The sequence below is a fragment of the Pteronotus mesoamericanus genome, unplaced genomic scaffold (assembly GCF_021234165.1).
Source record: "Pteronotus mesoamericanus isolate MK-2021 breed Mesoamerican mustached bat unplaced genomic scaffold, CSHL_Meso_final contig_192, whole genome shotgun sequence".
Taxonomy (NCBI): domain Eukaryota; kingdom Metazoa; phylum Chordata; class Mammalia; order Chiroptera; family Mormoopidae; genus Pteronotus; species Pteronotus mesoamericanus.
The window spans coordinates 722961-750290 of NW_026555082.1; the positions used below are offsets into that span (position 1 = coordinate 722961).

The 27330-nt window shown below is 67.7% G+C and overlaps 1 protein-coding gene across 2 annotated transcripts; it reads right to left on the minus strand.

The window, feature by feature from the left end:
• On the minus strand, positions 1–25433 carry BEGAIN (brain enriched guanylate kinase associated). Of its 2 annotated transcripts, XM_054567667.1 has the most exons (7): positions 25397–25433; positions 24322–24350; positions 7123–7284; positions 5690–5756; positions 4420–4527; positions 2175–2258; positions 1–1317 (listed from the first exon to the last, which is right to left on the minus strand). In XM_054567667.1, the coding sequence occupies exons 1-7, from the start codon at positions 25418–25420 to the stop codon at positions 1–3; spliced, it is 1791 nt and encodes a 596-aa protein (XP_054423642.1). In that variant the 5' UTR covers positions 25421–25433. The 2 variants fall into 2 exon arrangements, with proteins under 2 accessions (XP_054423642.1, XP_054423643.1); XM_054567668.1 differs by lacking the exon at positions 2175–2258.
• Positions 25434–27330: the final 1897 nt, after the last annotated feature.

Below are 27330 nucleotides of genomic sequence, written 5' to 3' on the forward strand. Positions count from 1 at the left end.
TCAGTTGAGCAAGGTTCCATAGAGCTGGGCCTTCGTGAGGCTGTCCTTGCGGCTCAGCCCCGAGCCCCCAGTCCGCGGGAAGGCCGGCTGGGGGCTCAGGCGGGCGGCGGGGTGCATTTCGGGGGAGGCCTCCATGGAGCTGGGCTCCAAGGAGTCTCTGGAGCTATGGAGGCTGTGCTCAGGCTCAGGGCTGTCGGCCACCCCGCACAGGCGCCCCCCGAGCCTCTCCCCGTCTCCCTCACTGGCCGCATAGCTGGGCCTTGGGCTGGCGGGGCCGCCGGCCCTGAGGAAGCAGGGCTCTGCCAGGCGGCCCTGGGAGAGGTCGTCGCCCTCCGAGAAGCTGTCGGCCTTGTAGCTGGCATAGAGGGGGCTGGCGCGGCCCTCTGCCTTCTCGCCCGGGCTGCCCCCGCCGTAGTAGCGTTCGGGGAAGCTGCAGGGTGAGGCCCGTCGCGCCGCCACCGGGAAGGAGTAGGCGCCGATGTCCTCCACGCTCAGGGGCCGCCACTGGCTGCGTGCGTCCTCCCTGGGCAGCCGGGCCGACCCGGGCTTAGCGCGCAGGCTCCACAGGTTTGGGGGCACCAGGGCCTGCTGGGGGCCGGGGGAAGTCGGGTAGCGGTAGGGCTCGGCTGGGTAGGGGGACAAGGTCCGCGCGAACCCTGGGGCCACCTCGGCCTCCAGCGGGGCCGCCGCCGCCGCGGCCTTGGCGAAGCGCAGGCTGCCCTGGTAGGCGGCAGGGGGAGGCGGGCGCTGGAACCGCTGCTCGCGGCTGTTCACGTAGACGGCCTGCTGTGGCGGGGCCAGCGTGCTAGCCGGGCCCTGCTCCTTCTCCTCGGACGTGGCGCTGAAGCTCGAGTAGGAGCTGGACGTGGGCAGCGAGCCCGCGTAACCTGGGAAGGCCTCGCGCCGGAAGGCTGCCGGGAAGGCCGCCGCCTCGGCCTCCTCCTCCTCCTCTGCTGCGCTGTCGGTGGAGTTCTGAGCCCGCAGGAAGCCCACATCGGTCACAGATGCGTCCACGCTGGGCCGCCGGTCGCGCGGTGGCTCCTCGGGGCAGTAGAGGGCCGTGTCGCTGCAGTAGACATCCCCCTTGTAGGGGGGCCGCAGGCCCGGCTTCTCCGCCCTGTCGCGGAAGGTCAGGTCGCGGGCGGAGGCATCCGACAGGCGGGAGGACAGGCTGGCGGGGTCGGGCTTCTCCAGCACCTTGGCGATGACGCAGGCGGGCACACTGTCGGCGAAGGCCGGGCGGCACAGCGGGGAGGGCAGGCTGCAGCCGTGCTGCTCCAGGTGCAGGCTCACGCGCTCCTGGAAGTCCGAGGGCAGCTGCAGGGGGCGGTGGGAGGGGCGGGGCGGGGGCGGGGTCAAGTCAGCCTGGGGGCAATCCACCGACAGACAGAAGGCCCAAGGGGGACCTGCCCAGGGCCTCCCATGGGGCGCCCCTGGATGCGCCAGAGGATCCCTGGCCACCGCGGCCCCCATCCTGCTCTGGGCTGGGCCCCCAGAGCCCCGGCCTGACCCAGCGCCTCCAGGGGTCCCCTCCCCCTATTTCCTCCCACTGAGGGGATGACGTGCTCCCCGGTGGCGTCCCCGGTGCTTCTGAACAAGACAGAAACACATGCAACAAAGATCGAGGGCCAGGCGCCCAGCAGTTCCACAGGTGCGCCTGGTGCCTTGTGGGGACGTCCCGCTACTGTTTGATCTATTTTGTGAGTGTCTCAGAGTGGCCCAGGCCCAGGGCAGGGGGGTCCGGACAGAGGCCTGGGTGAGGGGGGTGGGGGGCCCTGGGTCAGCCTGACTTTGGCTCCTGGGGCCCTGTGTGTGGCCAGTTCTTTCCTCCGAGGTGGCACTGCCAGTCACTGTGCCCAAACCTCGCGGCAGAGTTTCTGTGAGGCTCGCAGGGGGCCGCTCAGTGGGTGGAGGGCTTGCAGCAGGGACAGAGAGCACCCCCAGAGGACACTGTGGGGGTCTGCGGGCTGTCCAGCTTGGGTGAGTGGGTGGGTGGGTGGGTGTGGGGTGGCCTGCCCCCACGTCTCAGGAAGGCCAGGACCCTGCCGGAGCAGGGGGGCTCCAGCTCACCCGGTATCTGCACCTCAAAGGTGGGGGTGGCCTCAGGGTGGGACCTGCACAGAGGAGCCCCGAGCTGCCGGCCCGGGGCGCCTGGGGGGCGGGGCTCGCGTTACCTCGGACACCTTATGGACCCTGCCGTAGGTCTGGCTGCACTGCAGCAGCTGGGCCGCTAGATTGCAGTCCTTCCTATAGAGCTCCTAAAAGACAAGAGAAGGCGTTGGCCTGGGCTCGTCCGCTGGGGTCCCTGCCGCCCTGACTGGAGCCCGGCGGGTGGGGTCCTCATGCTGAGGGCAGGACCGGGGCCGCCCCCTCCGGGCCACACGCTGCCGCCTACGGAATGGGGGCCTTGGGAGCTGCTGGTGCCTGGAGGGGTCCCTGCGGCCGGCCTGCGCGGCTGCAGAGGGAAGCCTCTCGCCTGGTGGGGCAGCGGTGGAGGAAGGGCCCCCACTGGCCCCTGAACCCTGGGAGGCCCTGGGCAGGAAGACGGGAGTCTCCGCAGAGTGCTCGGTGCGGGGCGCGGTGCGGCGAGGCCCGGGCCGGCCTGCAGCTCCTGCCACCGCCCATCCCTGCCTCCCTGCTCTCGCCCCGTGCTCAGAGTGGGGTCGGGCAGCAGGGTAACTGCAGGGCTGGGCCGGGGCAGAGCGCACGGGGCTGTGTGGCCCAGGTCCAGGCGGGGACCACTCAGCCTCCTGAGCTGAAAACAGATGCAAACAGTAGGACTCAGAGGATTTGGTTTCGCCTTTGGAAAATCTCTGTTGCATGTGCCTGTGGCCGGGCCTTTACTCCCGCCCCCACCTGGGGACCCTCCTCAGCGAGGGCTGGACATCAAAGAGGCAGGGTCCAACAACGGGCCCAGTGCCACCAGAACTGGTGTCCTGCAGCTCACGTGGGCTCTGGCCGGCGGGACCCCTGCTAACCCCCCAACCTGTTCCCCTCACCTACACCTGCCGTGTGAGGCTGGCGCCCCAACTGGGCCTGCACAGTGGAGGGAAGCTGGGTCTGCAGCCCCCTCAGGACCTCCTTGGGCCTCCCAGAAAGGGCGCAGATGGCCGAGAGCTGAGAACTGATCCCTCGCGAGGCCCCAGACAGGCTGCCCTGGCATCGGGGGCCGGGGGCACTGCCTGGCCTGCCCGGGCCTGCCCCTGCATCTGTGCGCGTTCCTCCGTGGCCTCGGCCCACCTGTGGCACAGACACCAGGCAGACACCACGCAGATGCCGGCCTCCGCCCCAAACGCAGACCTGTGTCTCCTCTCCAGTGTCCCTGTGCCGCGGAGCCCGCCTCCTACTCCTCCCCCAGGCCCACCTCCCCTGCCCCCCGCCAGAGCATGGCAGGACCATGGCCTCCTCTTACACCCACATCCAAGATCTGTCAGTCCTGTTGTTTCCTCTTCGGGTTCAGAACAGGCCCAGGACCCAGGCCCTCCCACCGACCTCTGCGGCTGCCATCCCGGCCAAGCTGCCACTGGCTTCACCAAGGTTGTTGCCGCGATCCACCCCCAGCCTCCCCGCACCCACCCTTGTCCCTACGGTGTGTTCTCAGCAGGGCGGCCACGTGAGCCCAGTAAAGCAGAGGTCCTGTCTGGCTACTCCTCTGCTCGAGAACCTCCGATGGCCCCCGGTGTTACTCGGAGTAAAACCCAGACCCCCGCAGGCACCTACGCAACGTGGCCTCCCGTCGCCTGCTGGGCCTCGGCTCCGGACTGCGCCCCCACGAGGAGCCCACTCCGGCCCCTCTGCTGTTCTCCGAATCCCCCAGGCCCCCCTGGGCCACTCGTCCCTGGACACCCTGCAGGGCGGGGCTGGCTGCCCCTCCCCCTTCAGGTCTTGGCTCCGCCGCCGCTTCCAGAAGCGTCCTATTGAAGTTTGCCAGCCCTGCAACTGGTAACGCCCGGCACTGTTCCCTGCTTGATACTTCTAAGCAACATTGAGCGCTTCTAACATACCACACAGTGGGAGCGCTTGTCTACCGTCTGTCTTCCCTGCTCAGATGTGGACCCCACACGGGCAGGGGACCGTGGGCCGTGTTGTTCACACTGTACTCTCAGAGCCCCGGAGGGTCTGGCAGGGCGCGGGCACTGATCAGTGAGTGCATGGCCAGCGGTCCGGGATCCACGGAGGGCGGCTGGGCCCACCTGCTGGGGCCCCTGACGTCGGTTCCTGTGGGCGGCCACATGGCTCCCGTGCCCACGGGGCGGGGAAGCCCTGGCTTGAGTGAGAAAGTGCAGCCCAGTGTTCCCGGCCTCGGGTCCCGTTTCTTTCCAGGACGCCCCGGGCAGTGTGTCCGGCGAGGCAGCCCTGCCCTCCCACGACGGCCCCTCAAACCCGGGGGCTGCAGGGCCAGAAGGACCCGACACTCACGTTGTCCTCCGACAGCTTGTCGATGGTCACCTTGGCCTCCAGCAGGTGGCTGTTGAGGGCAACAATCTCATGGCTCAGCGCTCGCTTCTCCTCCTCATAGTGCTGGCCCTGGGGAGGGGGAGGGGCAGCAGAAGGAGGCGGTCGGTAGTCAGCGGTCAGCCCAGGCCTGGGGCTCAAGCCCAGTTGTTCCCTAAGGGCTCCTATGTGCCCTCTTGCAGTGCATCACGGTGAGCCGCTTGGAGGGCCACAGAGCGCCCCAGGCTCACACTCTGCGCCACCACCAAGCCAGATGGCCGCAGGTGAGTCGCTGCCTCTCAGAGCCTGGGTTTCTCATCTGCGCCGTGAGAGAGTAGGACTGCACTTCCAGGAGCCTGGGGTGAGGCTGAGCCGGGGAGCCTTGTGCTCAGCATGAAGCCTGGCCCATCTCACTCAACAGACTGGGAAACTGAGGCTCGGAGAGGAAAGGGCCCAGTCCAGGGTCCCAGCAGAGCCAGCCTGGTCCCCAGGCCTGCCTGCCATATGGCTGGCTGACAGCACCGTGAAGGCAGGCAGGTGCTGAACGCTCGTTTTGATTTTCAAAAACAAGAAGCTGGTAGCTGAGCTAGAAGGAGAGAGAACTCCTGCCTTGGGGGGCGGGGGAGGCAAGAGCACCCGCCCCGCCCCGCCAGGACGGCCAGATCTAGAAGCCTCCGAAGTCCGCGAGCACCCCTCGGCCCCTCCATGCCGCGGGCTAGCCAGCCGTCAGCAGAGGAAAGGCAGCACTGCGGGGTGTGGGGGCAGGCGGGCAGGCGCGGGAGTGTCTCCAGCATCCCCCGGGGCCAGGTGCCAGCACTGGCTCGCTCATTCCGCAGGGTAAGAGGACCACAGTTGGGGCGCACACCTGGCTCTGGCTCACTCAGGGCCTGAGCTCGGGCCTGTGCCCTGGGCTGATGCTGAGCTGGGGGCACCATCCCTTGTGCTTGTCCTCTCTCCCCGGGCCCTGCTCGCCCGCTTCCAGGTTGGGCGCTCACGCCGGCTGCTGAGGTGCGGGGTGGAGACCCGGTAGGTACCTGACAGAACCAAGAGACCCTCCCAACTCGGTGTGGGAAGGGCGGGGCAGGCCCGGTGCTGTGATGGCAGCAGCAGGGACATGGCTGTGCCAGGAAATAAGGCCTGTGGCCCAGCTCCTGCCTGGGCAAGGGGATACGGCGAGGCCAGCGAGGCCCCAAGGGAGCGGGGACCCAGGGGCGGGGGTGCTGGGCGGGGCCGCGGGCTTCGGGGTGGCCCTCACCATGCGGTACAGCTTATCCTCCAGCTCCTGGTTGATCCTCTGCAGCGCCATGTAGTTGCTCTGGATCCTGGAACAGGAGGCAACGGGGCCACCGCTGGGCTGGGCCCGGCCCGGCCCGGCCCACCACCGGGCACCCCCTGGTCTAAGTGCTCCTCCACAGAGCAGACAACATCCAGTTAGGGTGTCCAATCCGCGGCCCCAGGATGGCTGTGAATAGAGCCCACTTCTTCCATTGTGGCCCAGAGATGCCAAAAGGCTGGACTCCCCTGGCTAAAAGCACCTGGCTGGGAGCCTTTCCTGGGCCAGGGCCGAGGGCCCTGGAAGACGGGAGGGGAGGCCTGCTTTTCGCAGGCAGCCGTGCTGGGCCCTCGCTCGGAGCCAGCTTGCCCGCGGTCCACACCCAGTGCTGGCCGGCCTGGCTATGGGGTTCCCGTTCAGTAGCCCATCAGGAGGGAGAGCACTGAAGACTGGGGGCTGGGCCCTGGGTGAGCGTCAGTGGGGGACACGGTCCCCAGTGACGGCGGAGGGGAGCGTGGGGTGAGAGTGACGGCGAAGGAGCTTGGGACAGTGACTGTGACGGTCCCCTGGACAACCTGTGTCTCGTGGCATTCCCCCACCCCCAACACTGACAATAGGGAAATCGAGGCTAGAGGTACTGAAAGCAGTAAGTGGCAGAGCTGAGACTTTAACCTAGACTGTCAAGCTTGGCTCCCCCAGGACTCTAGGTGACGTTTAAAAAGTCCAGCAGGATGGGGCCCTTCGGGGAGGGACAAACAGCCTCGTCTCCGGCAAGTCCTGTCTCAGGCAGCTCCAGCCACGAGGCCCTATAAATAGTTAAAAGAAGCCAAGCCAACAGCACAGTTTGCGCTCTCTTTGCATCCCTCCTAAAGGAGGCTGGGAGGTGTAATACATTTCCAAAAGATCTCCATCTTCAGTGTGCAGAAGAACAGTGTGCTTGGAAAAGTTTGGTTTTTAAGGGAGTAATAACTCGGGTCCCACACTCCGCCGGGCACTTGGCTCACTGCCGTGCTGCTCAAGGGAACTGCGCCTAAACTCTGGTTCATCTCCAGGGCTAGAGGCCACTTTTCCCTTCACGGATTCAGGGGACAGTGGCTGGGCCCTGGGGAGCCAGCTGGGGTCCGGAGATGGCTGCTTCGGGTCGTGCTGTAGGAACGGAGGAGTGAGCAGGGGATGGGGAGGTGGCCGGAAGGAGCCTGACCCCAGCAGTGGCCAGACCAGGTTCACATCCTGGGTCAGTAGCTCTTGGCACAAAGCGCGGCTTTGGAAACAGAGTTTACCTTCCCTGGGCCCCCCACCTGCGGCCGGAGCGGCTGGAGCGGCCGGCTCGCGCGAGGCAGAGCGCCCGCCGGCGCCGCAGGTCTCCGAGCCCCGCCCCGGCCCCGCCCCCGGCCCGCCTCGCCCCGCCCCCTGACCTGCGCAGCTTCTCCGTGACCTTCTCCAGCTCCTCCTGCGCGCGCCGCAGCTCGATCTCCAGGTAGTGGCGCGTGGAGTCGAACTCGGTCTCGAGCTTCTCGAGCTTGTGCGTGGTGTAGGACAGCCGCTTGCGCAGCTCGCCCTTCTGCTCCTGCAGCGCGCTGCAACGACACGCGGCGGCGGGCCGGGCCGCGGCGCTGAGCGCGGGAAACTGAGGCCCGTGCGGGCCCGCCGGGCGCGCCGCGGGTGCGCGCCGCGTGCGCCCGGCCGCACTCACACACTCGCGCGGGCGCGCGGGCGCCACCCACGACCCCTTCCCAGCGGGCCCCCCTCGAGGCTTAGAGACCCTCGGGGTCAGTCCTTATGCCTCCAGCAGCGCCCGGTCAGAAGTCAATCCCTGCGGAGTCACCTTGTTGACCACAGAACCCGGCCAGTGACTGGGGGGCTGCGGGACCCTGGACAGGAGGAGAACGCCCATCGGCACCCAGGCTCCTGAGGACGACTTCTGGACGTCACAGCTTACGCGTGGCCCCACTTTTGCTCCTCCGCAGCGTTGGGAAAGGACGCTGCGGCCCAGAGATGGCAATGCCATGCCCTAGACCAAGCCTCCCGCCCCTAAATTGGCTGTGTGGCCCCAGCGAGCTGTGCGCCGTCCGGGCCAGGGAGAGGGCAGGCAGGGATGCCCAGCGACCAGAACGGTGGTCGGCTAGCTGCCCACAGCATTGGACGGTCAGGAAAGCCCAGGCCTGCACTCATTCCCCCTCCTCCAGGAAGCCTTCCAGGGCCCAGGCCCCGCTCTTGAGGCTCTATTTTCCCCACAGATGGGCCCCAGGACACTGAGCCCTGATGCTCAGAAAGCAGAGACATTGGATCAACCGCCCCCTGAACTGCATGCTTCCCCTGGGAAGGAGGGGCTGTCCCCATCTCGTCCCCTGGACACAAAGCCCTGGTCCGAGAAAAGTTCTGCCCAGAGAGATGTCCCGGGCTGAGGGCTGAGGGCTTATGGCAGCCCTTGTCCCAGGCACCAGCGGGATCTGTGCCCTTGTGGAGGCAAGGCCATTACCCAGCCACCCCGTGGCCCTGAGCCCCGTGGCCACCCCCTCCTCTAGCCACACACCCGGGCCATCGCTGGGCGCTTCTGGACCCTGGCACTTGAGACCTGCGATCCCAGCTCACTGTGCCTCTCGCACCGGCCTCGCTCCACCCTGGAGACCAAGTGTCCACCGGAAACCCCACAGCGCCCCTCGGAGCCGCCTCTCATCCCGACCTGGGCCCCCCACCCAACACAGGCACAGCGGGGGCCCTGCCCTCGCACAAGGCCCACCCCTCCGGTGACCCGTAAGCCGCACCTACAACCCGCCCACCACCGCCCTCTCGCATCCTCTGCCCCCGCCCCCCGCCCCGCCTCTCTCAGGGCACCTCCCAGCCCCAAGTAAGACAAACACAAGTGCGCCCTGCAAGGCTGCGGTCTCAGGGGAGACACCATGACAAGGGAACAGCTTTGTCAATGAGGCGAGTGTGGGAGGAAAACATGACAGAGCTGTGGGCTGGGTTCTAGGCCGAGCCGGAACCGCCCGGGGCCCCGGGAAGTGACCTCCCACTCCCGAGGTGCCCACCCTCAGCGTCTCGGTCTGCCCTTGGCCTCTGGGTGGCTTTCCCAACGTCCTGGGCAGCTCTGTCCTGCCGCCCCTCAGAGGCCGCTCCCGCCCGCCCTGAGCCGACACTCGGCCACTCCGAGCTGCACCCCAGCCCTTCCCCGGCTGGCCGCACGCCCTCACTCCACCCCGCCGCGGCCCGCCTGCTTGCCAACCGGGATACTCGGTCACAGCAACCCCCAGGGCCCCATCACTGCCCATCTCTGCCACCCCGGCTCTGCCCTGTCTGCAGGCCCCATAACCTTGCCCAGCCTGGTCCTTGGGACCCTGGCTTGCATCCCCGCCCCTCCCCGCACGTCTCAGAGTGAAGCCCCTACATCCGGACCCGCACAGACCCCTCCCAGGGCCCTGCTCCCCCAGGTCCAGCCACCCACCGGCCTCTCCCCCCAGACGACCCACAAGCCCCTCACGCTCGATATGTCCAGCGCTGACCACTCCCTGCCCCAGCAAGGGCACGGCCACCCTCAGTCCCCAGTCAGACTGTGAAAGGCCGTGGTGACCCCTTTGCCCCTTGCATCCTGTCACCAAGTGTTGGGGTTCAGCTTTTCAGGAGCTTTGGATGTGTCCCCACCTTGGTCTGGTCCCTGAACGGCCCTCCCCTTCCAGGGCACCAGCCCGAACCCTGCCTGACCTCAGCCTGCCTCCTTGCCCGTAAGCGGGTGTGTGCCCCCACCCAGGGAGGAGGGCTGTCGCTGTGGCCCCGGCCCCTCCCTGGGACATTGGAACCATTGAGCGACGATGCTGGAGTCAGGCCCCATGTGGAAGCTGGGGACGTGGGGGGGCTGGCAGCCCGGGCTCAGCAGCTTGGCCTCCGCCCCATGGGAGTTGGCTCCAGGCCCTGGCACCCGGAACGACCCCGAGATGTACAGGGAGGGTGGGGAGGTCCTGCCAATGCCACGCCCCCCCGGGTCAGGGCGGGGGCTGGGGAACCCTGCTCAGATCGCAGCCTGGTGAGGTCCCCTGAGTCCGGGCGAGGTGAAGCGGGATCTGAACCTGACCTGGCGGCTGGGGGGTGGGCACCCCCCGTTCCCTCCTTGCCCACGGGAAGCCCGGAGACGCTGTCCTGCCTCCCGGGAAAGAGGGATAAGCTCGCTCGTGCGGGGTGTGGGGCACGAGGGCGTCGCTGGCCTCCGGGAAGGGAGCAGGGGACGTGCCGGTGTATGGCGCCCTTCCTTCTCGGGGCCTGCCCATCTGCCTTGGGGAGTTGGCGTGGACAAGGGATGCAGGGACACCAGGGGCCGCGGAGACAACAGGCATGTTACCTGTCCCAGAGCGAGGGCGAGGACCTGGCCAGCCGGCCCTGCAGGACGCGGGGCTGCCCGAGGCACGAGGGCACCCAGGGGCTGCGCAGCCTGTGGGCGAAGAGGACAGAGCTGCTCAGATCGGGGTGGGGCCGCGCCAGGCCTCCAGGGGCACACCCCGCGGGGAGGGGGGGCCGCCGCCAGCCGGCCGGGGGCACCTGGGCGGGGTGGCTGGGGGTGCGGGGTCGGGACGGGGGTGCTCCCTGCCTGTGCTCCTGCCGCCCTGGCTGGCCAGCCTCACATCCGAGCTACTGACAGCGCCGAGTCCCGCCGGGGGCAGGGCCACCTTCTGGCGCCCTGTCCCTTCGTGGGCCTGCGCCTGCATTGCAGCCCCGGGGGCAGCCCTGGGGCAGGCTCCCCAGCTCTGGGTTCACCAGGCGACTGCTGGTCTTCGCCTGCAGGGCCCACTGGGAGGTGGGGTGGGGGCTGACGTGTGTGGACAGTCGGGCGCGGGAGCTGGGGCCTGGGACACATGGGGGCCCGGGCAGGCTCGCTTCACCCTCCTCGGGACCCCTTCTCACCCTGCCCTGCCTGTGGCCTGTGGGGGCTGCGTGGTGGGTGGGGTGGACGCAGCATGCACAAAAGTGAGAAGGGACAGCACCGCCCTATGGAGGGGAAGAGGGCGTCCATCCGAGCCTTGTGAGCCTGCCGGGCACCTCCCGCGGTCTCTCGGGGTCTTGGCGGCCCGCCGGCCCCCGACAGAGGGAGGCTCCCGAGACCGCTGGGCGGCGTGGTGCCCAGCACCAGGGCGTGAGGAGAAAGGGCAGTGTCATCCCACCGAAAAAACAGCCGCCCACAGAGGCCCCAGAAAACAACGGAAGGAAAGGACTGTTGCTTTGGGACGCTGGAAGGTGGGATTCTGGGTAATCTAAATCTTCTTTTATACTTTGCTGGTTCTGTCCTAATTCCTGCGGTGAGGACGAGAAAAATCAAAGGAAAATTTTTACTAAGGATAAATTTTGGTCCAAAAAGAGAGGAAGATCTTTGGCGAGGATGTGACGTGCGCAGGGCACGGCAGGGGCACTCCCCGCCTTGGCAGCGGCCCCACTTCCCTCGGCTGCCAAACAGGCCGCCCTGCCCGCGGGGCTGGGCCTGCGGCGGGAGGCCACTGTGCCCCGGACAGAAGCGAGGGCGCGAGCCACCTGCCGTCGGGTTCTCGGCAGGGCCAGCGACCGCCGTTGAGTGAGCCGGCGTGACCGAGCCTCGGGCCCCAGGGGTGCTGACCAGGCTCAGGGTCACCGCCAGCAGGGCACATGAGGCCACCCTCCTGCGCTTGCCACTAGATGGACAGAGGGTTGGCCCAGGCGCCAGGTGACCTGCACTGAGTCGCGAGGGCTGCAGTGATCTCGGTGCCCTCACCCTGTGTGTCTGGTGTGCTGGGACCCCGGGAGCAGCGGGGGTTCTGGACGTCAGCAGAGGCCTGGCTCCTCCTCCAGGGAGTGGCTGGCGCAGGGACGGGGCAGGGGTGTGGGGTGTGGACCAGACCAGCCAGGCCAGCTCTGGGTGGCTATTGGACCGGCCGTGGGTCTTCAGGGACAGGGGTGGGGAAGGGACTCGTAGCCCGAACCAGGCGCGTCCCACATCTCAGCCTGGGAGGAGCGACCTCGTCAGCCCCGTTAGGACAGGTGCAGATGGCTGCAGCCAGCGGGGGCCGCCAGCGCCCCGACCTGGGCCGGGGACACTGACCGGGCTGGACCCTGACCCCGACACAGCTGCCTGAAGGCAGGATGACCGGATGTTTTGCTCTCAAGCCAGTTGGACCTCCCTCCATCTCCCCCTTCTGAAAGGGACCAGTGGCCTCTTCATTCCTTTCTCTGAGTCCCTCCAAACGTGGCCACACACATCCGTCCTCCAGGGCACGATCCGTGCGGCCCGTCCCCTCCTGCCGGAATGGCCCTTGCCTGCGTCCCCAGACCCCCTCCTTTCTTGTGAGGCTTAAGTGCCACCTCTTCCAGGAAGGCTTCCTTGGTTCCTCCCTCCCTTTTCTCATCTCTCCCCATCAGTCCCAGACTGCCTCCTGCTGCCCCTCCACCACTTGCGGCCACCGGGGCTCTGGCCTGGGCTCTCCGCCCTCTCTGCTCCCCTGCAGGCCTATGGCAATGTGACGGGGCTGGGCGCGAGGCGGCTGGAGGGGCGTTGGCGGGGCCGAAGGAGTCTGAAGGGGCCGAAGCTGTCCCACAGCCGGGCGAGGGCGCGCGTCCCTGTGGCGTGCCCAGGGGCACAGCCTATGGCCGCGGCTGCCGGCGCCTGCCCCAGTCACACTCTGGCAATGCCAGATTGCTTGTAATTCCTCACAGGCTGCAGGCAGCTTTGCATCCTGGTGACTTTGTCCCCGTGTCCCCTCTGCCAGGGTGGCAGTCCCTTCCTCCAGCTCCAGGTTAACTCCTCACCACCCAGCGCCCCGGGGGGACCTGGGGGTTGTCAGCGAGCAGGGGCTGAGTCACTGCCCTGTTTGCTGCTGAGCAACGGTGCAGGTCTCCAGCTCCAAACATCCCCCCAGCAGCCAGCTGGCGCGTCACTAGGCCCAGCCAGACCACGCCCCGCTTCTGCTCAAAATTCCCCATGACTCCTCACCCCAAGTCTCTGTCCCCGGGACCCGCACCGGCCCCTCCTCGCTCTGTGCTGGCCCGTCCTCCTCACCTCAGGACTTCTGTCCTTGCAGTCCCTGTCCCTTAGCCCAGGACGTTGCCTTTGGGCCCTTCACAGGCCTGTCCCACCCCCAGGCCCTGCCTCTTGGACCAGCCTGCCCCCACCCCCGACTCTCCAGGGGGCAGAAAACTGATTGCCTGTCTGTCCTTCCCTGGGGGGACTGGCCCTCCTCAGGACAGCTGTTGGAGGGTGCAGGGGTGCATCCCTGCAGAACCCCTGTCCCCGCCCCCTGTCCCCCACAGGGTGCTCCTGGGCCTTGGCTGAAGGCTGCACCTCCCGCTTTCCCCGGGAGGAAGGCGGTCCCTGTAGGAAACGCCTCTCCCACTGAATGTCTCCAGAGAGCCCTCCTCTATTCCCCTTGACCTTGGTCAATGCCGAGCTGACTCCGTCCGCTGTGTCCCGTGGGAGCCCACTCCGGACCTTTCCCGAGGGACAGGTGGATGCGAATGGCCAACAAACACCCCAGCACCTTCCGAGGGCCCACCCGCCCGAGGCACGTGCACCGGCCTCTTCGTCTAGTCTCAGAGCACCCGCTTCACAGATGAGGAAACTGAGGTTCGCGGCAATCAAGGCGGTTGCACCTCCTGCCGGGGCTCCACGCCGGGTCAACGGTCCCCCCCCGTGCTGAGATGACAAGTCTCCTGGTGCCGACCGCGGCGCCTCACACGTTACTTCTCACTAAGCCGCCTCCCACAGGTGGTCTGGCCCCGGCCAGCCAGAGCCCCCAGGCGGGCGCCCTGCGGGGGGTCCAGGGCGGCGTGGCTGTGGCCCCACCGGATGGCCCACCCTGCTTCCTGCTGGGTCCCTACGCTTCCCCCTGGAGGACAGCAGAGCCAGGCGCCTGCTGGCACCGCGGTGGGGCTCAGAGACACCGGCCGGGCCCTGGACACCCCTTGCTGACCTCTGACACCAGTAACACCACAGGCACAGCGGGGGGGATGCAGACACCGCCCCCCCCCAGGCCGTGTGCAAAGCTCCCAAGGAAGGCCATGCGCGTGTGTGGACGCATGTGTGCTGGGGGAGCCCACGGCCGCGATGCTGACCGGGGAGCCCGCCCACCTTGTCCTCAAAGCGTGGGCGGCCCAATGAGGAGCAGGGGCTCCTCTAACTGGACATCTGCAAAGGGCCCTGCGGTCCCCTGGCCCAGAGGAACCCTGTACCGCCCTCCCCTCAGCCCAGGGTGCCTCCCTGCCCGAAGCGGGGAGGCTGGGGGGCCGCAGGAAACTCTGAGTCTCGCCTCACCTATCAGGCGGCTGCAGCTCTGCTCCCACGGCCCCTCTCCCTCCTGCGTGCTGGGTGCTGGCGGCACTGTGCCCTGCTGAGCCCTCGGTTGGTCGGGGGGCAGACCCGGGGTGCTCAGGGTCAGGGCAGAGCAGGACAGCCTGGGTGGTGGACAGGGCACCTTGAGAGTCGCCCCCAGGACTTTGTGGATGCTGCCCCCCTGCAGGTCCCCTTCCCTGCTCTTGGTTCACCCTATTTGCTTCCTCCAGGAAGCCCTCCCTGGCCTTCCCCTGGGTCTTAGAGCTCTCTGTGCTATCCCTACGATGCAGAGGGTGCTCTCTGGGTGCAGCAGCTGTGCCTGCCCCTCCTCCTCAGGGTCCCAGCACCTGGTGGCCAGGTGTGATGGTGCCCAAGGCCTCTGGGCAGCCTTAGTCGGAGAGAGCAGGGGACAGAGATAAATAGCAGAGCTCCGGGGGCCTGCAGAGCGGGCAGAGCCGCCTAGGACAGTGGGGCACAGACCCTGCGTGCCCCTCAGTGCCGCTCTCAGCAGGCCACAGCCCGCCGATGTCCACAGTGACCCTCATCAGACCGGGGTTGCCGGCTAAGGCCGGGCCCAGGGCACCTGCGCGACTTGAAAATCAGATGCAAGTGAGGGCAGGCCCAGCCCAGGCCTCCGGACCCCGGCCTGGGGCTCCATCGACCTCTTCCGGCCACAGGGGCAGGGAGATGAGATGGATGGGGACATGCTGGCTTCCAGGCCCCAGGGCTGGATGGGGGGCCGTCAGGGGCACGGGACGTGTGAGCCTGGCACACAGACGTGCACGACCAGCGCTGGAGAAGGAGCGCGGGTTGGGGGGCGGGGCGGGAGGGGCCTGGTGCCACGGAGAGGGGCCTGCAGGGCTTGGGGAGGGGCAGGGGGAGTCTGGGCCCCGCCCCAGGCCCCCTGCGGAGCCCACCGTGTCTCCATCAATGCGGACCGTGCAGCGACCCCACTCTCTGCAGCTCGCTCCCCGAGGGCCCTCACCCCTCAGTGCCAGAGCTGCTCACAGTCCCTCACCCGCTCTGTCCTCACCGCCGGCCAGCCACTAAGTCACTCCGGCACGCCCCCGCCCCACCGCTCTCTCCTGGCACTAACGCTGGGGCCACGCCCCGCCGTGGTGGGGGCCCCCGGTCCGGGGACCCGGTGCCTGCCCCCCGTCAGAGACAGCAGGAAGAGCTGACGGACCCACTCGCTGCACTGCCCGCCCCTCCGCCGCCGCCTGCAGGATGGCGCCCTCCGCCTCCTTTTCTCTCCTCCGCCTCCCAGCACCTCTGCCCCCAGCCCCTCTCACGGCTGCCGACCTTGCTTCCTCAAAGGGAACGTCCACCGGGGCCCCTGCCGGGTCTACCCACCGACCAGCACCGGCCTGACTCCGCCTGTCACTATGGAGAAGCCGCTAGGCCCGCCCTCCATGCCATGGGAGTTTCCATCTTGCCTTCTCTTCTGGAACATTCTCTCCAGCATATGAACATGCAGCTACTTTTCCCATATCAAGAAAACGCCTCCCTGGACCCTCCAGGTGCCACCGCGTCCCTTGCTCCATGGAGACGTCTGCCTTCACTCGCACCCTCCCAGGACCAGCGCTCACCTGGCTCTTGCCCCTTCCGCTTCACCGAACAGCCCTCACGGGATGTGGGCCTGCTCCAGCAGCCCCCCGCCCCTCGCGCCTCCCACAGGAGCCCCCCGCCCGCCCCCGGCTGCCCTCGCCGGCCCGGCTCCAGGGGGTCCCCGCGAGCCAGCCTCCCACTGCTGCTCTCCCCTGCGCACACTCACCCCTGGGTGACCGCAGCCTCCAATACCATGGGTCCCCTCGGGTTCCGGCCGGCAGCAGAGACCTGCGGGGCCCACGCGACCCCCCCCCCCCCCCACCTCACAGCAGAAGCCTCATCTCCAGGACACAACCTCCACTTCTCCCCGAGTCACCCATGGCCACCCTGGGTCCGGCTGCTCTTATGGGACAGTGGCCCGGCCTTCTAAGGGGCTGGAGGCCCCTGGTCCTGCTGAGAACCAAGCCAGACCCCCACCCCCTGCTCAAACCTGCCCCTGCATCTCCCAGGTGCCCCCCATGGGCAGGGCCTCCCCAGCGCCTGCTGGGCCGCACCTCCCCCCCCACCCCTCACCCCCGCCCTGGCCCTCCAGCCTGCAGCCCAGCCGGCGCCCCCAGCCTCAGGGCCTCCGCACCTGCGGCCTCTGCCGCCCGGACTCCTGTCCCCAGCACCCGTGGCTGTCCCTCTGCTCCCTGTGTAGCGTCCGGCGCAGCTTTGCAGCGGAGGCCTCCCGGAGCCTGGCTCGCAGGAGAGCCGGACAAGCAACTGGTGAGCAGACAAACGCGTGCGCAGATGCGCCGCACCGACGAGCACCCCGAGGCGCGGAGGGGGGCGCCCACCCCAAGCCGACCGGCTGCGGCCACGGCCGCCCGCCGTTGCACACGCAGTGGCCCCCGCTTGGGGCCTTTGCTGCCCAGGGTTCTGGGGCTCTAGGGTTTGGTTTGGTTTTTCGGGCCAGGCCCAACAAAGCTGCCTCCTATGAAGACTGAACTCCCCGAAATGATCACAAGGGGGTGGAAGCTGAATTTCGGATCAACAACAAGTAAGTGTTCATCGCCTGGGACGCACTTATATTAACCCTTATCCAGCTGTTGGGTCTGAAATTCGATTTCCCCTGGGCGGCCTGAGCGCCTGGAGAGGAGGCCATCTGGTGGCCCCGGAGGGAAGGGTAGCGCCCGGTGGTCGGTGCAGAGGATGCAGCTGGGGGGCCCGGGGAGGTGCGGGGCAGACCCCACCCTGGGGTGGGCGTGGCTAAGGCATGGGCGTGGCCAATGCATGGGCGTGGCCCGGCCCCAGCCAGCGGGGTGGGACGAAGGCCCCGAGTGCCCAGCCCTGAGCGGGTGCCCCAGCTGCGGCCACAGCAGGGCTGGTGGCAGGCTTGGGCCTGGGGGCTGTCCCTGTGGCGGGTGAGCCAGGATGGGACCCTAAGGAGACGGCCCCAGAAGAGGTGGAGCGAGCCGTCCAGCGGGCCCTCAAAGCCCTCCCACGCCCTGGCCACCCTGGGCCTGCCTCCTCTTTCCTAGCACCCAGATGGGCACTGCGCGGCGGCTGTAGCTCTCCTGTCCGTCCCCCTCCCCCCGCCGTAGACTGAGGGGCCTGGAGGGCGGACTGTGCACACCCGGTCCCTCCCCTGCCCCTCGGCCACACCTGCTGCCCACCCCCAGTGCTCCGGGGGTGCCCGCAGGGAGGACTGGCGTTTGGAGCGACCATGGGCTGGCCCCACACCCCAAGGACCTGCCTACAGGGCTCCCAAATTAACCCCCTAGCCGCGCCATCCTGCCCTGGCGCCAGGCGAGCAGCGGCTGCTGCTGAACCCTCTGGTGACGGGATGCGTTGCTGCCCACCAAGGAACCCACGCTGGCTGCACTAATTGGACCGCCTCACCAGCCGGCTCGCCACTGCACACAGGCACGGCACACGGTAATTGGATCGGCGGGAGGGCCTGTTTTCCAGAATTCGGGGGATCGTGAAGGTAATCAGGACTGTGGGGGGCTCATCGGTGACACCGGGCTGTGGGGCGGGGTGCAGCTGCCCCGCCCCCACGCTCCCTTCACGCCCCGTGGGCTCTCCGGTGCCCTCAGTGTGCGGCTGGCCCCACCCGCGCTCAGCTCCCACCCGCCCCGCACCTCCCACACCCCCAAGAGATAGTTCCCAGGGGGACACCGAGTCTGGAAGAAAAGGACTGGAGCTACGACCTTCGGGTCGAGCCTCAGCCCTTACGCTGGAAGAAGGCTGCCCTTCTGGGCCTGAGTTTCCCCTCTGTAGTCAAAGCTCAAAAGGGCGCTGGGGCCCTGAGGGCCTCCTGCGCCACCTCCCTGTGACCACCCCCTCTCGGTCGCGGGGGAGGCCATCGGGGTTTCCCTCCCTGCCGGCTCCCCAAGGCCTGGTGGGCGCCGCCCTCGGTCCAGGTGGAGGCACCGTGGCCTGGGGGGGCAGGGTCCGTATCGGGGCGGCTGGCCAGGGGGCACAGTGCCAAGATGAGGAACCCGCACCCCGGGGGCGGCCTCCTCTGCAAGGCCATCACTCCAAACGTTGCCAGTGGTGTCCCAGCCCGGGCCCAGGACACAGAGCGGACACCCCGCCCTGGCAGAGCCCCCCCGCTGCTGGCCACGGGCCGAGGGGCCCAGGAGAGCCAGTGCCACGTCCTGCTGAGCTCGCCCAGCCAGCACCTGGCGTGCCCCCCCGCCGCGTCCCAGCTCCACATGCCCCACCACGGGGGGCAGCGACTCCGTGGCGACGGAGGCCACGGGGCCCCTCGAGGGGTGGGGACAGGAAGCAAGTCTCTGCCTGTTGTGGGAGCAGAGTGAGAGCGCCCAGGAGAGGGCTGGGCACGCGCCTGGCAGGGGTCGGGGCTCGCCTGCCGGCTGTCAGCGGAGCGGACAGGACCCCGAGCGCAGAGAGGCGGGCGTGTGGCATGGCCTTGCTCTGAAGTGCCCAGCCCCTGGGACCAGTGACATGGGGGTGTGCAGAGCTGACGCCCTGACCCCAGCTCCGAAATCCTCTCGGGGTCCTCACTCAGTCGGGCTGCCCGTCACATGCGCCGTCCCACCTCCTGGGGTCCTCTCCTCCACCGGCCCAGCGGCCGGGGAGGCGGGGCCTGGGCAACACGAAACCACGGGGGGCGGGGCGGAGGCAGGCAGGTAGCAGCCAGCCCCGGCCCGGGCACCACGCCCACGACTCAAGCCTCCAAACGTGTTCTACGGTAGTTGCGATTACTCTTGCCCCCATCTTACAGACAGGGACTGAGGATCAGAGGGATTCGGAAGCTGGCCCGAGGCCACGCTGCCAGTGAGCCTCAGAACTGGGATTCGAACCCAGGTGATGCTGCCTTCGTAACCACACGCGCCATCAGAGAGCCTCTGCCAAACAGCCAGGACTCAGGTGGGCTGTGGGGACAGCGGACTTTGAAGAGAAGGGCAGAGGAAGCTAAGCGAGAACAGTTCCTGTGGAGGCTCCCTTTGTAATGCCCTGGTTCCCAAAGGGAGAAAGCACAGTGAGGCAGTCATTCACATCTTAGTGAGAATTAGTCCAGCAACTTCCTTCCAGTAGGATCAGGTTTGGAAGTGGAGCAGAGAGCCTTGAAGGGCCACACTCAGGGAGGGACTGGGCCTGCGGGGACAGAGTAGGAGGTGAGAGATGGAGAGTTGAGGCCAAATCCCTCCCCCGGAGGCTCAGAGCTCTTGGGACTGCTCAGCAGGTGATTTCAAAACAAAAAACAAATTTAAAAAAAACCACTACTCCCTGAGGACCAAGGGAGGGGAGGGGGGCACCTACTATGTGCCAGTTCTAAGCATTGGGGGTCACCAGTGGGATGCTATTCAGGAGGTGGGGGGAGACAGATGATAAAGAAGAAAAATAAAAACCACAAGTCCATGGGGTGTCAGGGAAAATCAAAGCAGGGAAGGGGGTGGGGGTGGGGTGTACTAATAAACAGAATGAGTGGTTAGGGAAGCCCCCCCCCCATGACCATGAGAAAGATGTGAAGGGAAGGGAAGCAGGAGCCATGTGGATATGTGGGGAAGGACTTTCAGGCGGACGGGAACAGCAGGTGCAAAGGCCCTGGGGCGGGAGCCGCCTGCTGTGTTTGAGGAACCGTGGGAAGGCATGGTGGCTAGAGGGGAGCAGGCCAAGGCACCTGAGGTTAGTGCGGTTCACATGTGTATGACAACCTGATGCCCGGCTGTCTCTACTCTAGGACACCAGCCGGGCGTGTCCCCACAGTCCCTCCAGCATGGAGAACAGCGTCTGTCCTGGGCAGAACCACAACCACAAATACCCATCCTATGAATGAATCAAACCGTATAAGCAGGAACTCGGTGTCCACATGAAAAGCAGGAAGGAGAAAAAAAAAAAAAAGCCCAGCCTCAAACCATACACAAAAATCAATGTCGATACCCTCATGGCATCAGGAGTTTCTGAAACGAGACACCAAAGGCTGTCATCAAAAGGAAAAGCCGAAAACATTCAACAGAATTAGAAATAACTTCTGTTCATCAGCGGAGCATTTGAAGAGGGAGAACCAGCCAACAGCAGGAGGTGCCTTTGCCACGCGTGTAACCGACAGGGACGATCTGCAGAGCTCGAGACCCCCAGGACGGCTTGGCGGGGAAACTGCACTCGGGCCCCACAAGGGAGGAAGCCCGAGCAGGCGCCATCCGGGGAAGGGCACTTCGTGCCACCCCAGACATCCCCGTGCCCCCCGCCTGATGGTGCCAAGGGTCAGGAGGCTGTGAAGACGCAGGGACTCCACGTGCTGCTGGGACGGGGACGTGACAGGCAGAAGCACCCAGGAGAATGTGGCCTGATCTTCTAAAGCTGCCCACAAGTGTGCCCTGTGCCCCTGCAGCGCTGCCCTCGGGGACACCCCCCAGACACGCAGCCCGCGGTCCCCACAGCACCTGGACGGGAGCTTCATCCTCGCCGGTCGGGGCTGGAAGCCACCCAGACTCCCATCAATGAAGAACAAGATTGAAGTGATTTCGCTCACACATGCCATTCATTCCCCAAGACAGCCGGCGACAGACAGCTCCGCTCGCCAGCAAGGGCGACTCTCGCCAGCGGGGTGATTGGCGGAAGGGCCGGCCTGAAAGCCGCGGGGAAAGCCTCCGCGTAGGTGAGGTCACAGTCCCGGCAAGTGGGACTGTTGCTCAGGGGTGCTGTCCTGCGGGGCCAAGCCATGAAGAAAGCAGGACCGCTTGTCACAGAAGTCGGGACTCTGGAGACCCCAGGGGAGCTGGACGGGGCTGTGCTCGGGGCAGGGTCTCGGGAGGCACGTGGGGGGCTGGCCGCGCTCAACGTCACCAGAGCGGTGGTCACCAAGTGGCAGAACTCAGCTTCCGGATATTGATTACTTTTTCTGGATGCTTATCACAGCTCACAACTTTGAAAAATTCTATTTTGGGGACAGGGGTGGACGCGTGCCGGGAATAGCTCTGGGTCTCCCGGGCACCTCCTGAGTCCCAGGCCCCATGCGAGGCAACTGACCCGCTTTCCCGGATGACAGAGGAGGGGACTGCTGCTGACAGCGGAAGGAGCCGGCCCTGGCCGGGTGCAAAGAAAGCGGCCGCGCGGCAGGGGGTGAGGGAAGAGGGGCTCCGCTCAGAGGAAGGAAGAGGAGGGATTAACGTGGGGATTAGAGGTGGGCAGGCTCTGCAGAGCCCCAGCGGCTGGGACTTGCTAGTATCTGCAAATATTGGCGTGTCCCTGGAAGAGTTCTCCAAGCAGTCAGAGGCGGGCTAACTGAGGGAGCTGGGGCGGGGGGCAGGGGGCGCACAACAGGTGGCCGGACCTGAGGGGGCCCTACCTGCACCAGCCCTTGCCAGGGTCAGAGCCAGGCTGTGCTTGCGATGGGGTGGGCACAGGACACTCCAGGGGCCCAGGGGAGCCTCGGGGGCCCCCTCCCCGCCCCCCTCCCTGAAGGCATCCTGCTTCCTCGGGCCTTTGCTGCTCTTGGAAGGCCCTTTCTATCTGTCCTTGCAAAACTGCTCTTCTTCCTTCAACCCTGTGCTCACGTGTCCTTGCTTCCAGGAAGCCCACCTTGATTTGTCAGGCCAGGGTCTCCAGTCTGGGCTCCCTGGGAGGGTCTGCGGGTGGGGTTGTCCCTATTCTGCAGGGCTGGCCTGGGGCTTGCTGTGTCTCGGCGCCCAGCGTGGAAGTCGGCACACAGAGGGAATGAGCCCCCGGGTCGGGAGGGTCACAAGAGCCACAAAGAAGAGCTGACAGGGAGGACAAATAGTTTGTCATGTGGACAGGAAGGCAGGCGGGAGGGCATCCTGGGCAGAAGGAACCGCACGGGCAAAAGCAGAGAGGCGCGGCGGTGACGGCTCGCGTGGGACTCAGAGGCGGACTGCGGCGGGAGCCGGGCACCTGGGTTGAGGGCGGCGGCGGCGGGAGAGCCGCGCGGTGTGCCTGCCCACAGGGCGGCTGCAGAGGGTCCCAGGGGCTCGGCCCTTCCGCCCATTCCGACGTACTCACTGGACCTCCCACGAGCCATGCTGGGGGGCGGGGCGGGGCGGGGCAAAGAGCCTGCCCCCTCCATTCAGACCCCAGGTCTGGCCGAGCTCAGGGCTGGGAGGCGGGCCCGGCCCCGGCCCAGGCCCCGCCAGGGTCCCTTCGCTCAGACCAGAGATGCGTCTGCGGCTGTCTGGGGAGCCCACAGTCCCGAGCTTCTGGTGCCCCCCGGGGGCACCCCTGCCAGGCCCCCTGCTACAGGCAGGGTCCCAGGTGGGGGGCATCATGCTCCCAACAGTCTTGCACAGTGGGGGCGATGGGAACATGTACTTTACAGACATGAAAGCTGAGGTCCAGAGAGGGCCAGGGACTGGCCAGACACTGGGTCTGCGGGACCCCAGGCCCTGTGACTTCCCCGTGGGAGGCCTCCCTGACCCATGGTCCCCTCCCTCGCTCCCTCCGGGCCTCTGGGTGCCGGACCAGCACCCAGTGTGGGGCAGGGCGCTGTGTGGGGGCAGCTCCCGTGCCCCCTGGGAAGCAGGCTGGGAAGCGGCATGGGAAGGCCTTGAGGCACCTCTAAGAACGCCCACGGGGAGGGGGGCAGAGGAGGGCAGACCCTCCCCAGGTTGGGGAGGCGGCCTGGGGCCTGCCAGCTCCAGAACTCGGCCTCGGCCGCACGGCCACGTGGCCCAGGGAACGAGGACCCAGGCCCTGGCCTTTAGGGTCCGCCCGGGGAAGCCCGCCGGGCACGGGGACGCCTGGCGCCCTCCGCAGCTCGGGCAGGGGATCTGCTCACTGGGGTCACCGGCCCGCTGGGCTCAGCCACCCACCTCTGTCCCCACCTAGGCTGGGCTATGTCTCCGTCACTGTCACTCAAAGCACAGGAGGGGAGCTCAGGAGCCTTGGCTGGCGGGGGAGAGCGAAGGACAGAGAAAGCAGCAGGGAGCCACCCCACCCCTCAAGGCCGGCCTGGGGCGCCCCATGAAGGCCCCCTTTTGCCGAAGTCCCACCTTCCCCTCCCCCACCCCACGCCGTGGGGGTGTTGGGGAGAGGACAGCCAATGTGGGGTGCCTGTGGGGCCTGGCCTGGGGTCGGAGGCCGGAGCTCACCTGTGTGGCCAGAGCCAGCACTGCTGTTCCTGGGCTTCGTCAGTCCCCCCTCCCCCCAGACCTTGACCATGACAAGAGGGGCCTGGCTGACAGACGTCAAGTCTTGGGTGCCAGCAGCTTTGGCCTAACAGGCTAGACCCCCTCCTCCCAATGCAGGAAAAATGGGTCTTGGCCCCGGGGAACCCCCAAGAAAGGGCTGCACCCCAGCTCAGTGGCCAGGAGAATGCCGTGCTCTGGTGTCCAGCCTGGGGCCTCCGAGTGAGCCTACCTGTCCCCAGGCCCTCTGAGCACTGAGTTACCTGGGAGGCCCTGGCCCCTCGCCCGTGGACCCAGGAACCTGCCCTGGTACCAGCCAGGGCCCTGCTGGGTCCCTGACCCTCGGGGATCGCAGGCACCTGCTACCTCAAGCCCCTGCCCCCCACCCATGGATGTCAATTCTGGCCTGGAGGGGCAGAGGGCGCGGGCAGACCCTACCGGCCTGGGCTGGCGGGGCTGAAACCTAGAAGCAGAGCCGAGCTAGCTGCCCACACGACGCCTCGGCTCCGACTCCGGAAGGAAAACACGGGGGGGGGGGGGCGGGGGCGGTGTTCCCAAAGTGGGGGTCAGGGCGGCCGAGGGAAGTCTCGGAGGAAGTCATGAATATTCAAACCGGCTGATCCCTGGCCTGCAGCCGCGGAGCCCGGGGAGCACAGCAGGGCGAAAGTTTAGCGCCCGGAGGGAGGCGGCGGGGACGCTCCCCAGACGCCGTCGCGGGATACCCCCAAATGGCCCCAAGACGGGACTGCTCCGCCGGCGGCGAGGTCTCCATCCCCCGCCCCCACCAGGCGTAAACTTACAAGCCCAGAACCAGGCAACTGTCTGCTGGGGGGTGAGGGGACCAGCCGGCGCCGGAGACCCGAGTGGAGCAGCGGGAGCGGAAGCCCAGAGGGTCCCGCGGGACAATCCCGAGTCCGCGGTTGGGCACGCGGGGCCACGGAGGCCGCCGGCCCGGGCGGTGCACCCCCGCCCCCGCCGCAGCGGCCCCGGCCGGCCGGCCGCGGGGTCCTGGGCGGGGGCGCCCCATTGTCTCGCCGCGCACACACGCGCCACGCACGGCACCCCGGCCGGGCCCGCCGCGCCGCGGGCAGCTCCGGAGAGGCGCTCCCGCGCGGCCCTCGCCCCCCCGCCCTGCAGCGCCCCCGCCCCGACCCGGCCCGCGAGCCCGGCGCGGAAGGCGCTCCACTCACCTGAGTTTCTCCATGTCTGCGGCAGAGGCCTGCGAGAAACCAAACAGAGGGTCAGCGGGCAGGAGGCGTGCGCTCCGTGGCCGCGCCGGGCGGGGCCGGGCACCGCGGGCGCCGCGGGCGCGGCGGCGGGGCACCCCCGCGCCGCTCGCCCGGCGGGAAGCCCGGCCCGCGCGACCCCAGTCCCCACCGCCCAGCCGCGGTCCCTGGGACTCAGCGGGTGCGCCGGGCACCTGCCGAGTAACAGGTGAGCCCTCCCGGGCCGCCGCGCTCCCCGGCACGTAGTTACGCCCCCCCCACCCCGACCCTGGGAACGAGGGGGCTGGCCCGGGGACGCGGGGTGGCACGGCCCGGGGACTCCGGATGGCACAGCCGGGGCGCTCCGGAGCTCGCCAGAAAGAGGGGGACCTGCCTGGGTCCCGTTAACACTTCCGCGGCCGCGGCCCCCGCCGCTCGCACCCGCACCCCCACCCCCACCCCGGCCCCGCCCGTTAACCCTTGCAGCCCCGCGCTCCCTCCCGGAGGAAGCCGAGCCCCGGAATCGCAAAAGCTCCGAGTAGGAGAATGTTCGGATCTGGGGATCGGGGGCCATCCGAGATTGCAGGACCTGACGCTCCGAGAACCCGAGGGTGATGGCACTCGGGACTTCAGAGTCCTCAGTCAGGGGCCCCGCTGCCCTCGGATTCCGAGGCTCCGGGCCTGGCCCGCCCCTCCCGGGCCCGAGGGATTAACCCTTGCGCGCCCGACTCGCCCGTGGGGCTCCCTGCCGGGCTTGCGCAGACCCGCAGGCGAGCGCCTCGGAGACCCTCCCCACCTAGCCCCGCGCAGCCGGGCAGCTCCTGCGCGCGGGGCGGGGGGGCCCACCCGGTGCCGTTAACCCTGCGGGCGCTGGCGAACGACCGGGACCGCGAGCGGCCCGGGCGGGATCGCACTTCCTGCGCGGAGCGGGGGGCACGGGGCTGGCTCTCCATCACTCGGGAGAGGCCGCTCCCGGGGGCTTCCCCCCCCCCGTCCTTCCGTGCCAGGACGGCCATGAAAGGGGGACGGGGGGCTCAGGCCAGGGACCCCCCCGACACACCTGGGAAGACTGATGACTGCCCATCCCGGCCCCTCGCGCCGCGTCCGCCGGGAGCGCGCTCCGCTCCGGTCCGGGCCCCACGCCGCCTCCCCCACCGCCCCGCCGGGCGAGGGCGCAGCCCGGCTGTCAGCGCCGAGCTGGGAGGCCCGGCCCGGGCGCCTCGGCCGGGCTCGGCCGCCAACTCCCCGGGCGCCCAGGCAGGCCTTCCCGGGAGTCCCCGGCCTCAGTGTCCTCACCTGCACTGTGGCCGGGGGACGGGGAGAGCGGACGGAGCGCCCCGCCGCCCGGCAGCGCCGCGGGCTGCGGTGGGGGAAGGAATTTCAGCAGAAAGGACCCACAAGGGGCCCCGACTGGCAGCCGCACGCAGTGCCCGACGCTCTGAAAGTTGGTTGCGACCGCGAGCCTGGACCCCATCCGCGCCTCCTTGGCCCCCAAGCCGAGGAGCTGGCTGCTCAGCCCACGCTTCCCCCAAGCCCCCTGCGCGCCCCAGGCCCACCTTTCCCACGCTCCCATCACCGTGCTCCGCGCACTGGATCCCAGCATACAGCAGGCGCTCAATAGACACGGACAGTTCATGCCTGGCTCCCACAGCACCGTGGCGTCTCTTTTCTGGCCGCTTCCCTTCGGGCGCCGAGTTCCCGGCAGGAGCCCTGTCCCTTCTCCAGGGCCCCCCCACAGTGCCCAGCAGGCCTGGCCTCCCCCTGGCCAGCACGCACGGTGGGAGGAGCCCTGTGTTCGGAGAGTCAACCCCAAGCGGGTCAGACCCAGCCCAGGTCCAAATGCGCCTTCGTCCCGCCTGGAAGGCGAATCCCGCTCATTCCCTAGCTCTGGGCTAACCTCTCAGGGTGGGGAGGGGGCAGCAACGGGGGTGAGACACGGAACCCCCACGCCAGTCCCTGAGAGTGCACCGCCAGCAGAATGGCAAAAGTAAGGCCGCCTCCGCCCACCACCCCTCAGGCAGTTCCTAGCAGGTCCGGGGGCCCAGCCGGCCTTGGTCAGTCTGTTCCACCGCAGAGCAAAGCATCGCACGGGGAGCGGAGCCCCGCTGGGCCTGGACCCCGGTCCTCGGAGGCTGGGGACATCCGTCATGTCTCCAGTTGCCTCCGTCACTCACTGTGAATGACCTGCCAGGGCGTTTGTCTAAAATTAATAAGAATGTATTAAAATTTAATTTTAAAAATCTAGAATTAATTATTTATAGAGTGTTTCGGCTCCTCTAAAGGGCCTGTCTGGGAATTTCTCCCCCAAGAAGGGCCCCCACGAAAAGCTGCTGAGTTGCCCTGATGGCGGGGTGGGGGGCGGGCGGGGCAGGAGGTGGGAAAGGCAGGGAGTCTCTGCCCTGGTGCCCCGGCAGCCCTCCCTTCACGCTGCTGGTCCGGAAGCCCGACTCTGACCCTGACTTCTCAAATTCTCCCCAACCCCAGTGTCTGTGGGGTAACCACTGCCCATACATTTAAAGGCCACCTCCTCCAGGCAGCTCTCCAGGGACACCCAGCAGAGTTTTTGGGTTAAGACTTCCATACCCCCTGTGCCCTCCCTGGGGCCAGCCGAGAACCTCACCCAATGGTGAGGGCGTGCGTGAAGCCCGCTCGGTGTGTGCTGACGAGCTGTGTGGCTGTGGGGGGAAGCACCCTCTGGGGAGGTGCTGCACCTTTGGGCAAAGCGCAAGTCTTAACTGCAACTCGTACCCACAGACTTGGGGATGTTCCCGAGATGCCCTCCCTGTGGGTGAGGAATCCAAGGCCAGGGCGCGGGACGGGCCGCTCGCAGTCCGGGGGCTGGTGGAGGGCTTCCTGCGGGCTGGGCGCAGGGGACTGGGGTCCTGCCAGCGTCTTGGGCCAGAGGTGGGGGCTGTGCGTGGAGGCCCGGGGGCTGTCCAGGGTCTCCAGGGTGAGATGATAACGCAGGACATGCCCCCGAGCCCCTCCAGGACC

Excerpts from the sequence above, each read along its gene's own strand:
- BEGAIN (XM_054567667.1), bottom strand. The coding sequence starts at position 25,420 with ATGGGCAGTCATCAGTCTTCCCAG. Across the intron at positions 5,757-7,122 it reads GTCACGGAGAAGCTGCGCAG|GATCCAGAGCAACTACATGG; the intron begins GTCAGGGGGCGG and ends CTCCTGTTCCAG. Across the intron at positions 2,259-4,419 it reads ACAAGCTGTCGGAGGACAAC|GAGCTCTATAGGAAGGACTG; the intron begins GTGAGTGTCGGG and ends CTTGTCTTTTAG.